This window comes from Cyprinodon tularosa, unplaced genomic scaffold, assembly GCF_016077235.1.
Source record: "Cyprinodon tularosa strain WSP-4 unplaced genomic scaffold, ASM1607723v1 ctg183, whole genome shotgun sequence".
NCBI lineage: Eukaryota > Metazoa > Chordata > Actinopteri > Cyprinodontiformes > Cyprinodontidae > Cyprinodon > Cyprinodon tularosa.
In genome coordinates this window covers 905,661-920,162 of record NW_024038631.1, presented here as the reverse complement: position 1 = coordinate 920,162, position 14,502 = coordinate 905,661, and the positions used below count along the sequence as shown (strand labels likewise).

Genomic DNA, 14,502 nt, shown 5'->3' with positions numbered 1-14,502 from the left:
ATGGTTGCATAAACAATTTGTTTTTAGCTATTGTATGATATTAACTGAACCAAATGGTGATTGCATTTTGTCCTGGACTGAAATGTCCCCTTACCTGCAGGAATTGTATTTTCTTTTTCTACTTTGTGAAAATATTATTTAATAAAATTGTTAATTATTGTCAACTGCTTAAACAGTGGCATTAAGTGTACACCTAAACCCTAAAAGAGGTATTTAGAATTGTAAAAGATAAATAAATGTGTGTAACCATCTTATGAACAGCAGAACACAACAAACTGTGGAACCACATGTTTATTAAAATAGATAATAAATGTATAATTACTTTGTCCTCGTGATGGAGTTTTCTAATGATACTGCCCCCTGTGGCCACAACACAGAACTGCAGCACTCTTCTGCTTGTTCTCGTAGCTCACGCTTGTACTTGACAATTTTTGTTTTTTTGTGTGTGTTTTTTTTACTTTTGCTGCTGCCTTCTGACCATTATTTCACATTATAAGTTTGTATGCTAAGATAATTTACTTGTTTACTGCATCCAATGGAATCTTAATGCAGTGGAAGTCTACACCTAACATATCCCAAAGCAGACAAAGACTGATCGAAGTATAGGTGTAAAGGACAGAAATTAGACAAACTATTTCCATTTTTCGAAATTTTGATGCATAAAGCTTAATACAGTCAATGAGCAGCTTACAACAGGAGTGAGGGAAATCTAACCCTGCGCTGCAAGATGGATTGTCGCGAGATCTGATTTTTCAGTCTCACAACAAATCCATATTGACAGACTTCTGCTGATACATTCATCACATAACAACTGGCGGATCGGACCAATGACATGCCAACAGTTTTTTTTTGGGTGGAACATGTAGAATGACGATAGTCACAAGGGCCTCGCAGGGGCATTACAAACATGGCTACGCTGGAGGACTCACATGTCGATACCACAGTCGACGCTGTTTTAGATGGAATAGCGACAATTTTTTGTTTAAAAAACGAGCAAAGACAAGAAATTTGTTCGTTTGTAGATGGGAAAGATGTCTGTGCTTTTCTTCAGACAGGATTTGGAGAAACTTTGATTTATCAGCTTACAAAACGTCACAATTAGCTGCTACGATTGGCTGAAAGCGTATTATGGAAGGCGGGTACTAGCTCGCACGTTACCCATTCAATTCAATTCTGTTTATTTATATAGCGCCAATTCACAACACATGTCATCTCAAGGAACTTTGCAGTTCACCAGATCATACAATCAAATTGATTCAAAGTTTCTAAGGAAAACCACACTAATCATGCTTGTAGCAACAGTGGAGAGGAAAAACTCCCTTTTACTAACAGGAAGAAACCTCCAGCAGAACCAGGCTTGAAGTATTTTACTAAACGTCCTTCCTTTTCATGGACAGACTAAACAGCAGCTATCCCAGATTGATAATATAGAACTGAACTTAGTTCTAGACATATCAGTGTGCTGGTGAAGATTCTCAGTCATCCAGGGTTTTAGTAATTCCAGAAAAAAAAAAACAATCCACAGGACTTTGTTTCCAAGTTTGAAGAGGTTTTGCTTCCCATCCAGGTAGCTTTTCAATTCAAAATATCAGGATTGGTGTTGAATTTGAGGCTTTACACAGTACACCATTAAAACCTTGTATTTTTTTCAAATAAAAAAATTGAAACGGACGAATACAACTACAGAAAAATAATAGCAATAAACTCACCGTTGAGTTAGCGTTAGCTTGCATGACCGGCTCTGTCATGCTGGTTTTCCTTCCGTATGAGCGCCACAAGCGTCACGTCACGTGACTAAGAAAACATAACGGGATTGGCTGGGTGTTGGACACACAATCCATTGCTAATGTCTGTGACCTGAAGTAACCCTTCCCTTTTTACAATGAATTTAGACGCTGAATTTAAGACAGTGAAATAGAGCCAGATGAATCTCAGGAGGCTGAAAATATTGACTTTGAATTTTGAAAGGTTGAATTTTTTTATATGCAGATTTTTTTAACACTGAAAAATTTAACTGAAAAATAAGTATTGAAAATGTAATCACTTTGAAATAGTTATGTGAATTTTTAGCTTGATGAGAAAATAACAAAAGAAATTTCAACTGTGTAGAAATAATGACAATTAACTTCTTTTTAGGTCAAAAATATATTTTAACACTGAAACAGTAAGTACAAACATACAACATTTAAATTTCAGTGGCATTTTTAATTCAAATCCCAGCGACACCGATTAACTTCCACAGGTCTTCTGCTCTCCTGTTTTCAAAACAAAAACAAGGCTTTGTTGGGCTACTGTATAAAACCTCAAACTCAACAATATTCCTGACATTTTGATATGAAAAAACTTCCTGGATGGAAAGCGAAACGTCTTCAAACTTGGAAACAAAGTCCAGTGGATTGTTTTACAACTTTTTTTGGTATACACATATCGATCTGTTTATTGCTGGATTAAGGAAAATGTGGATTTATAAGAAAATGAATTATAATCGACACTTTTACCAGCAAATTTGTAATTTTATGCAGTCATCCTTAAAATATGTTTAACAGGTTGCATTAGATAAGGATACATTCAGTGCAATTTCATATCTATTAGATTGCGCTGTTAGTTAAAGCTAAGATGTAATTCATGGTTGAATTTGGCTTTTCAGATTGTTTCCCAAACAACGTATTTTTTCATGTGATTGCAAAATAAATTCCCTCCTGATTGCCAATCACCCTATATTTTATTATCTTTTGCAATGAGGAGTTCACGTCCATATTTAACCTCCTAAGCGCAAACTGGATTTCTCCAGAGCTGATTTACTGTCTTCTTGTCAGGGTCATGAGCGGAGCAGTTTTGCAGAAAGCATCCCTTTAAGTTTCAGTGAATGGTTGCTGTTTAGTGTGACAAGGGACCCATCTGTGAATCGGTAATTAGTTTGCAGTTTACGGTGTCGTGACTGCTCCCCACGGATTCAGAGGTTTATGCAAATAGGTTTTGGGTTTAGTCAGATCTGCAGATCTCTGCTGAATGAGTCATTTGCGTCCTTGACAGACTCCTCGCGTATAAAACAGCAGGAATAACGGTATGTAGCTGAGTCGGGTAGACATCTCAGCTGGAAACGATATGTAAATGTGACAAGCAGACAGAAATGAGATCAAATTTTGTGTTTATGTTTTCCTAAACAGATTTCACAAACTGCATGCATGTACATATCATTTTAACTTCCCTGCATACCTATGCTATCTGTAACCCTGCTTTGCTATAAATTAAGCGTTCATTTAGAGGACAATATCGATGAGCCTTAAAGAAGGGAAGCATTGTTGTTTTTCCTAAAGCTTTGCTCAGCTGCTAATATCCTAAAAAAAGAAAGATGTCAACACAAAAGTATTGAAACATGAATCTTAAGTGCGATGCCACTAATACCATCAGGAAATACTACATTTGGGGGGTGGGGGGGGGGGGGGCAGGCTTTTTCATTCCGTTTTGGTTCTCATAGTGAACAGTTAAGCAATACTAGCTGATTAGGTTTCAGGTTGTGTATCAATAATGGTTGGTAATCTGGTTAAAATGCCCCTTCTACATTACAAAATCTGCTGTAATTTGATCATATTTAAGGTGCATTGTTGCTGTATCAATTTTACAGGTAATTTCTTTCCATTAAAGGTCAGTAACTTTGATTTGATTGATTGATTGATTGATTGAATGATTGATTGACTTTATTGATCCCACAGTGGAGAAATTTCCACATTACATCAGTTCAAATAGTTTATAAGAGAAGAAGAAGGTGCCAAAGGAAGAAAGAAAAAGGTACATAGGTTATATACAGTATATTCAGTGCATATAGCCTATATATATATATATATATATATATATATATATATATATATATATATATATATATATATATATATATATATATATATATATATATATATATATGTATATATATATATATATACATATATACTCACTTAGCTGGATTATTATACAGAGTTATTGCAGTTGAGTTTTAATTTTGATTGGACTCTCCTGAAGTGACAGGTCTTTCTTCAATGAGTGGACCTAACCTTAATGCAAATGAGCTAGTATGAACTTGAGCCATTCTCCTTCAAAGTGCAACCATAGTGGGGAATGAATATGTAAATTCACCAGTTTTTTTCCACTTCTACCTTTAACTGGTAAAAATGTAAAAGAGTTTTAAAATATCTGCACCTGGTTTCATTTTATTTTTATAAAATCCAGAGTTTTTCCTCTATAAACAACAGTTAACCTGCCAAGATTTTTTTTTTCTTCAAATTCCAGTAAATTTCTTTAGCTAATTTTTACTGGACATTTCTCCCTTTTCCTTCACAGCTCTGGTTCACTGATTCACCAGAGGGATCTCCACCCAGTGATGTAAAGACTGAAAGCATGACATTTTGCTATGGCAACTAATCAATTCCTTTAGCTATTTTCCTTAGAATTTGCCTCATTCTGACTCAGCCATGAACACATATTTTCCTGGGAAGATAAAACCAAAAAAGGTCCATCTGTCTTGTTTAAAGTTCTAGTAGAATTAGATCAAACTCCAGCAGTTCCTCCCCCTCTCTGTAAACCTTATATAAAATCTATTCCAACTTTTTAATCCTTCACTCAGCTTGACCCATGGTTTCCCTTTCCCTCCCAAAGCCCCTAGCGAATGAGAAAGTCAAATGTGCCAGAATCCTAGTTTAGGTTTTTTTTTTTTTTTTTTTCTCTCTAGGAGATTCCAGGTCTCTCCTGTCCTCTACTGGCCTTTCAGACAAACATCCAGCCTTTTCTGGATGCTTGATTAAGTTTTTTTTTTTCTTCCTTCTCTGCAATCCTTGAATAAAATATTCTCCTTAGGCAGGAAATGTTTAAAAATAGTTCATTTTTTTGGGGGGGGAAATCTGGTCTTCATACTGATATATTCAGCACCCTTGTATGCCCTCTCCTGTCAGTTCAGGTTCAGCTTGTTTGGCTCTTACCTTCTGTTCACTTATTTACCTTTCACCTTCTGAGGACCTTGTTATGATACATCCTGTGTGTCCTTAGAAAGAAAGTCTCCTTTTCCTACTCTTAAGCCACAGCTAAAAGGAAACCCTATAACAACAAATGTTTTATATTAGTAAAGCTTTTTCGTACCTAATAGGGTTGGTGCTCTAACTGTGTCTTTAACTGCCTCAGTTCAAAAAAAAAAAAAAAAAGAAAACAGATAGAAAGTATTTTTTTCCCCCCACAGCTAATAAGGCTCAGTGAACCAAATCTCAAAAGTCATCCATATACAATAGATTTTGAAAAAATATATCCTGTCAGGCCCTGTTCTAATAATGCACAAAAATCATGGATACATGTTTTAGCTAAAAATAGGTGAAAATTATTACAAACATATTTTAAGAAGACATCATTGCCAAGACTGTCTAAATCTTTGAAAGAATTAGCTTTCATTATATCCTCAAGTATGAAAATAAATCATATTTATGCTATATAACTATATAAAATGTTTTTAGGTTTAATATGCTTTATCTATGTATTTTTATCCTAAATATGGGGTTGATGAGTAAGAGATATGCAGATCACTAAATGGAAAATGTTCTTTTATATATACAAATAATAAGACATTCCTCTTAATGGTAAAACTCATTATATTATATCCTTTAATTTTCCAATAATAATAAGTGTTTCTTTCTGTTGACAGAATTATTATTTTAACCTTCATAATCTTTGAAATAGCAGGAATCACAGTTCTTCATTTGGTACTTTATTTGCCCTTTCATTCTAGGATTGGAAGACATAGTAGTATTTTAATATATTCAAAGAAAAATTTAATTAAATTTATGACTGGAAATCTATTGATTAATTTTGCTTGTTTTTTTTTTTTAGCACAAATCCATTCTGTCTGTTGACAAGCTGGTTTTGGACTCAAATATGTGATTTTTTTTCCCACCACAATAAGAGCTTACAGGCTGTACTTAATACAACAATTCTCTTTCTGTGGGCAATGTGTAAAAAAAAAACGTCTCAGTTACTTTTATGCACCTCACTGCAGTCTGGTGTTTAAAATGTATCTAAGAGAAAACACAGGGTTCATTTTTTTTTAAAGAAATTTCTGTTTACGACCACATGTTAAGGAATAATTGACTTCCAGAAAATGAGTGAGTGAATGAGATGTTCAACATAATGGATCAACATATTACAGAGACTTGCTAGTTTTCACTAGCTACTTGAGAATGTTGTCAGTGTCAATAGTTATAGCAACTAACTCACATCACATGTGCTCATTATTCAGCACAGACATTGAAATTGTTACTGGAATTTGTTAGTGAAAGCAATAAAAAAAATTACAAAGATATCTGAACAAAAGCAGTTACTTGATTCTAAGTCTTGAATTTTCTGTGTGGATTGTATGTAACAGGCGGCCATTTGTTTATTGACCTCCACCTCACTGACTCAAAAGTATCCAGGTTGTAACTATTGATTTACTTTGACTCAGTGAATACGTCTATGAAACCTACTGGCACTGCTTTCATTGATGCTGCTCCATCAGCACACCTCATTTAATTACACTGAAATAAAAAGAAAAAAAGTTTTAATGACAGAAAATAGTGTTTTATGCATAAACTAATATCAATACAAGTTACCTGATGACTTCGCCTTACTCATTATCCTATCCATTATTTCCTCATCGGGAAAGTAGGATTGCGAATAAGAGGCAGTGAGTGGGAAAATAAATGTTCAATAAGACAAACAGCAGGAGATGATTAGAGAATGAAGGGGAGGAAGACAAAGGAGAAATGTTCAACTGGTTGAGAGGTCTTCTTTTTTGGCTCAGCAAGGCGCTCTCCTGTGAAGGCATGACATGTCAGCTCAGCGTCTGCTCCGTTTACCGCTCAGCTGGGTTGCTATGGTGACCACCACATCGTCATCCCTCCTCATCCTTTCTGCATCCCTCTCTCCTCCTTTATATCTTTTTATTTCCCTCTGTCCCCTGATATCCCCCTCCCACTGTCTCATACTTACTGACTTACATAAACCTCGTCTTTTGTACACACAGAAACACTCAGAGGTTGAGTACACTGAAGTCTCCTTGAAAATGTGATATCAGGCTCCATCGCTCTCCTCTCTCCTCCTCACACACATGCCCACACACTCAAAATGTCTCCTGGCTCTTGGCCAGCGCTTCCTCTCAGCTGGCAAATGAAAGAAGGATATTCAGGAAGGATTCAGGAGACCGAGCTTAGAAGGTAGGCAAGTGGAAAAGCACAGGATCAGCAAACCTCAAAATCTCTTTTCACTTTTCAGACCTTTATCCATTTCTTACCACAGACGTGTAGTAGAGAGAGTGAAGAGAAAGTATTACAACTTGTGCTCAGTTCTCACTTGAAACTACCCTGTTACCTAATTTTCTCATCAAATAGGTTTAAAGCATTACAAACATATTTCAAAGAAGATTTCTTTGGCAAAAAGATTTAAAGCCTTGTGAGAATATGCTCTGATTTTAGTTTTTCCTCCTAAATTATGAGCATAAATACAATTTATGCAATATATTATATGAAATATTTGTTAATATGTCAAAAGTTTTATCTTATTTCTCCAACAATGGGATTGTTGCTCAGTGGACTTTTGCACCACTAATGGTTCTACATTGATAGCTTCCTGAAGTTGTGAGTACGAAACCCACTCTCACACACTGCCGCTCTGGGTCTTTTGAGGAAGAACCTTAACCCTTGATTGCTCCCTGGGTGCCCCACGATGGCAGCCCACTGCTCCCCAAGGGGATAGGTTAAATGCAGAGGTACATTTCTCCAATGTGAGATCAATAAAATTCAGTTATTTTTATTATTTTTATATTTTTTGTAAGTGTAAAGTTTGCGTGCACAAAAAATATAATCAATATTTCTTTACTACTTCCAAATAATGCAAAGGTATCAAGCAAATCTATTATATAAGGAGAATTATTCTGAAAAGCTTTTACAGATCCTTTACTTTACTTTCTCACCCTTTGATATATTCAGAACCTCTGCAGACATATTTGCTAATGCTCTAGTGGGCTGTTATTTAGATTGTTAGAAAAAAAAAATGTATTGACTAATTTAACATGCCCGTTTTTGAGTAAAATTGTTATCTTAAACCTACATCCTTCAGAGCATCAGATAAAGTTTACCATGACTTATTTATTTTGTATGTTATGTTATCAATTGTATTTAATGGTTTTCCCAATAGCTGTGTGAGTCATGTCAATAAACTGTGAGAAAGCTGTACAAAATGAAATTTCAACAATAAAAATTGTCTAAGTCTAAAGCACTCAGAACCACAGAGCATTCATTTAAGAACAACAAGTCAGCAGCATCTCTACTGTTAACATATTAATTTTATTTTTAGTCATTATTACACCAACAAATTTGTACTTCTACAGCAGTTAATGACTTCATTTGCTCTTCTTGGGGTGCTTTAATGAATATTTTGGCCTTTTTAGCAGTTAAAATTACATTACTCCATCAAACTCTATTTGTTATAGCTGGTATTAGGATTGATATATCCTCTTTTGGCTCTGTTACCTTTAGGGTGGGTGTCATTCTAGAATGATATGCTCAAAAAAATCTCCAAAACAAGGGTCCAGGTCAGTTATCAGACCAATATCAATTGACTTATTTAGTGGGGGAAGCACTGATGGCCCTCACTGAATATTTAGCCTTAAATATATATTTTGTCTGGTGCAAACTTTGCAGAAAACACACATCCCTTATAATCAATGTTCCAGTGATAATGTATGATCAGGGTGAAGGTGGTGCTGGGTAGTGCTAGACGACCTGCAGCCTCAGGGCATCTGAGCGATCCACCCCTTTTTCTGAATCCAATTTAATCTAAATGAAATTCCCTTCAGACAAAACCAAATAATTCTACTTAAATCCTATAAAAATAGTCCAAAACAGCACAAGCAGAGGACAGTTATACAAGAGCCCATTTAGGAGTACACACATTTTAGTTGATGGTTACAGTAGTTTCTTTGGTGTCCCAAAGAAAACAAGATACAGCTAAATACTGAGATAGTATGACGCAAGTTTCTAGTTAAACTACTTGAATTGTCTATAGATGTATTTATTTTTGGAAAATTAATTGTTTTGAAGGCAAAGTTGTATTAATAATCTTTATTTATTGCCTTTTTTTCTGGTAAAAGAGAATCTAATAAATATAGAAAAATGTTAGCAGAGGTTCTATTTATTAAATGACAGTAACTGCTTTTCTTACTGGACTTTTCTAATCAGAATTACTTATTAAAAGGCATCATCACCACATACTGTAACTGTGACGTTACTTTCTATAGATACATTGATCTCACAGAGTAAACATGTTGCTCTGTAGCACTTTAGTTTAATTACTGATATAGGTTTGTCATTTTTCAAACCCAACATCGGGTTGACTGAACCATCTGTCTCTATGGCTCCTTTCCCCAGGCAAACTCTGTACTTTAACAGACACTTATGAAAGCAGCATGGGGCTCTGTGTGTATCTTGTGTGAGTCCACATATGCGTTGTGTTAAATCACATTAATGTCTTTTCTGATTGTGTATTTTTGATGGCAGCTGGGTGCACTCTTGTGAGTTAAAGCTGCCTTGTGTTTGCTTGTTCACTTGCCATTATTCCATGAATGACTTTACAGATGGGCTTATGTAATACATTTTAATACTAAATTTTTTTTTTCAAACATCCACTACATGAAAGCAGTTACAGATGATATAGTGAGAGAATCAACCCTTATAAAGCAGTTTCTAGCAGATAATTCTGCTAGACTTTTCCAATTTTTCACACTCTTCTATAAATGGGTTCAGTTGATTAGGGGTGTAGAAATGAATTTCATCAGAGCTCTCTTCCTACCAAACCATTTGTGGTTGAATTTTGTACGTTAGTTGGGTTATTTCAACATCTTAACTGTAGTTTTGTGCCAAATTGATGACAGATTGCCTTAGATCTGACAATACCTTTGTTTACAGGGAGTTCTTGTAGAAATTAATAACTGCAAGTTTCTCGTGCCCAGAGGTTGTAGAATAAACACTTATTATCAGGCCACTAGCATCATTCTTGACGGTTGGTAAAGGATGTTTATGCAGATATGATCTGTTTTGTTTTTGAATAAACATGGTCAAACATTTTTACTTTGGTCTCATCTTTCCCATAGACTGTTCCACATGTCTTGGGGTTCATTCAGAGGGGGATTTAGTAAACTGAAGTCATGCAGAACCCTGCAGAAACGTCCTTCTTTTTACAGGGAATTAAGTTTCTTCTGTCATCCCTTACAAACGTGTATAATGTGTCTGTTCAGATTGTTTTTAATTGCTCTGTCACTTTATCATTTAATATGAAAACTCAGACATGAAGAGCCAGAAAATAGTTAATTGTGTGTTTTGAATGGTTTTATTTTTAGCTTATCATTCCTTCCCAAAGTGATGGGCTACAACAATTGTCTGTCTTTGGTTATGGTTAATATAGTTCTACTTTGATGTTGTTTATGTATATCTATGCTCAAATTCAATTCACTTCAGTTCAATTATATAGCACCAATTTTTAATCTTATACTAGTATCAACAGTCTAGTTTTCCTAATAATTGTATATATGTATTCAATACATAGAAATTAAATACTTGAAAGGGTGCAAATGACATGTTCAAATCTAACCCTGTTTATTTCTCTATGGGCCGGATCTATCAAAGGTTTGCGTGTATTAAAACATGAGCTATTTCACTGCGCACGCTAAAAAATGTACAAACTGAACTATCAACAGCGTGCTAAAATGATTTAGTCTTTAAAACGTGCTAAATAGCGCCTCTTATCCATTTAGTACTTTTTCTGCAATGAATATGCAATATTGGGCGTTTACACGCAAAAGTGCGTCTTGTGGGAGGAGAATATGTAAATATATTAATTTAGCACTCGCAAAGTGATTTATCAAACCTGAAAGCAATTTTGCTAACGGTATCTGACTCTATATTTAACACGTTTCAAAAGAAGGTGCAAATGGTCTGTATGCGTAATTGCGCACACATGGCAGCGGTTATTGTCGCAAGAAGGAGACATCGAAATGAAGCAAGGAGACGCAGAGAACGAATTTTTTCACTCCGTGTGAATATTTTTGGAATGAAGGAGGAAACGATCATCAAAACATATCGTTTATCCAGCATTGCCATTTTGGAGCTGTTGGGGGACCTCCGAATGGATTTGGAGCCAGCCACAAGGAGGACCCACGCAATACCAGATATCACAAAACACCTTGCAACATTGCATTTTTTTGCATCTGGGATCTCCCAATCTTGTTTTTCAGAAGTGCTGTCCGACGTTTTAAATGCCATGTCCCCGGACGCCCTAACGGAGAGAACCCCGACCTCTGCGCCTGTGGAGCAACATGCCAATGCTGCGGGGATGCGTTTTTTTTTTTTTTACTGCAGTGAAGTAGAAATTCAGCCACATACCACCTTAGGGAATAAAGGTTGCCAAAGTGTATATATATATATATATACATATTTTTTTTATTTTTTTTTGGAGGGGGTGGGGGTGTCACTGTAAGATTAAAATTTCTTAATGCACTAGTTTGTACAAACAACAAACTACTTTGCCGCAAACCACAAAACGCGCAAAACCATAATTTAAATAGGGCGTCTCCAACAGTTTTGCACCTGCCACCAGTTACGCAATCGCTCCTGTTAAATCACCCGCAAACCATGGTTCAGCCCCTCGCGCAAAATTCCAGTTTGCGAGCGCAAATTACTGCACGCAAAATTGGATCTTGATAAATCCGGCCCTATGTGTTTTATTTACACCTTTTCTTTTCAACTGATTCTTTAACCATGCCCCTCGTGCCTTTCTTTGTTTCAGATGCAATGTCCAGGATTACATATGGCACAAAGGTGTGCGCTGCGAATCGGTGGTGACCGAGTTCCAGGTGATGTGCCTCGCCGTGGGCGCCTCGGCCTTGGTGCTCTTGCTGCTCTTCATGATCATCGTTTGCTTCGCCAAGAAGCTCCACGTGTTGAAGACGGAGAACAAGAAGTTGCGCAAGCGCAGGTGAGACGAGGACTTTGAGGTGTTCTATCAAAGGGAAACTAAAAGATAAGATTTTTCTCAACAGCTAACAAGAAATAGTTGCATGTTTGCGTATTTTAACATTAAGGCAGCGCTCTAACTGCTGTTTAAGTCAAAGGATAAGTAAAAGTAAAAAAATTCAGATCTTCTTCTCTCCAGATTAACTATATAAATACCTGCAGTTTTAATAATAATAGTATTCTATAATAATTCTAATGCACATCACAAAGTCTCACACATTTTAAAATATCAAAGTGCTAGAGAATAAAACTAAAATAAACAGAATAAGTAATAAGAAGAGAATGCAGTGAATAAGCAGACGATAGATTCTTTACACCATTTTAGTAACTGAACTGTCAGCCATAAATAATCCTCTGTTTCAGTAAATAAACATTAGCAGAGAAAAAGCAGAGGTGCAGTAGTGTCTTACTGGTCAGCTTAGACTTAGTTACAACTAAGCCCAGTTCCAGTCTCACCAGTGAGCCACACAGCTCTTCCTTTATATGGGAATGTATCTGTTTTTTTTTTCTATACATCGCTAAAGATAATCCTAATGTAGATGAGATATAAAAGAAGACCCCTGCATTGAAGAATAATGAACTAAAATGATACAGACAATTGCAAAAGAAAAATTTGTAAAATGTCTATATTTTTCCCCAAAATTGTAGATTGCAGTTGACATAAATATCACAAAGTTCAATGAATTTCAGAAAATAAAACATCTCACTGAGACCGTCTAGCCTGATTTCTAACTTCAGTCCATCTTTAGATAATTAAGGACTCAGACCCCCTAAATGGGAACATGTTATCTTTCTTTAAAAGGAGAAGATAACCTGATTAGTTTAAAGGACGAGCTGCATGGAGAAAATAATATGATTATTTTTGATTATCTTAAGTGCAGACAGTGCATGACTCAAGATTTTACTTAAAAGTGCTTTTTGCATAGCATTTGCAATTAAACCTGTGCTACATTTTATCCACGAAACAACCAGAAGGAATCAGGATAGCCACTTTTGTAAGTTATCAGAAATTCATTCAGGATAAAGGAAAGATTTTATGTATACACATGCCTATTTTTACCCTTTGCGGGCAGTGCTTTTATTTACTTTTATTTAATTTTATTTACTTTTATTTATTTTAGTTTATTATTTTATTTTAGTTATTATTTTATTTTAGTTATTGTCTTTTTGTGCAACTCTTCCGAAACCTTGTGTTTATTGAAGTTGTGCTATATAAAAAAAAAGTGGATTGGATTGAAGAATCCTGAAATAAGTTTGAAAATTTAATTAAAGACAGTGAATGAAACCAACTGCGTGAGTCCTTCGTAGGGGAGCAGAAAGAAAAGGCAGAGAGCATTATTGGAGTCTGTTGCAATTTTAGGGCATGAATTATTTTCCATTACTGGAACTTATCACAGCTGTGTTTGCGTGAAAGAATGAGTCAGAGGAATTTGAAGAATTAAAGTTCGCCCCTCAGTTGCAAACATAAGGGTGGTAGGTGTTTGTTCACGACAGATCTAATTTCCCATCTAAAAAAAATTTATTAAAATATTTTAATTCCATCATTAAAAACAATAACGAAAGTCTTTCTCGCACTTATGTGTTCAATTAAAGAAACTGCAACAAACCCCTGGTTACAGTTTATCAAGAAAGAAAAAGCTATTCAGACAAAAAATTCCTGATTTATAAGTAATCAGAAGGTGAAAAGCAATCAGTTACTAAAAGATTCAGTACTTTAGCTGCCAAAATTAGCACCACTGTCCCGCCGCTGATTAAGAGGTTAGCTGCACAGGACCATCTCTTCACTTAGTATCTAGAAATTAACAGAATATTTAATGATAATGTTATGTACATATTGTTAACCACTATATGATATTACAGGTTTTAGATAACGTGACTAAATATTTTTTTAAAGGGTTAAATACTTTAATAAAGTCTAAACAGGACTGTACCAATATGAAAATGTTTCTAGCATTTAAACTTTCATTTAAGGTAATCTTTTATCTAATATAAATCCTGAGTACTGAGCAAAGATAAAATAATGTAATAAAACCATTTAGAGGGAAATTAAAAGCAAAACAGAAACAAAAATAGGAAGAAAAACGATGACATTATTTGGATTGTTGAGTAGGGGGATGGGTCAGAAGGACTAGATCAATAAGGACAGTGTACAGCTTGGTAAGGGTGGTGAGGAGTTGAAGGGAAGATGAACTGAAAAAAACAAAGAGGGAGGAGGTTGGAAAAGCAGTGTGGAGAACTGAGTAAGAATCAGCCTGAATAAAAGACACAGAAAAGGCACATGTTAAAACTATATGAAATAAAGACTGTATATAAGCAATGAAACTATGTAGGAGATTATTTGTATTGTATTTGTTTTTGTTTTGTATTATTCTCATTATTACATCTTCCATTATCTTTATGAGATTCCTCAAAATCCACCAGAGAG

The 14,502-nt window shown here is 35.3% G+C and overlaps 1 protein-coding gene across 10 annotated transcripts in view; it reads left to right on the top strand.

The window, feature by feature from the left end:
• LOC119781844 (chondroitin sulfate proteoglycan 5-like) overlaps window positions 1–14,502 on the top strand; it is a 73,014-nt gene that overhangs the window by 37,275 nt on the left and 21,237 nt on the right. For all 10 annotated transcript variants that reach the window (XM_038282430.1, XM_038282438.1, XM_038282435.1 and 7 more), the window contains exon 3: window positions 11,851–12,039. In XM_038282430.1, the coding sequence (XP_038138358.1) occupies window positions 11,851–12,039 (189 nt within the window). The remainder of the gene's footprint in view (window positions 1–11,850; window positions 12,040–14,502) is intronic.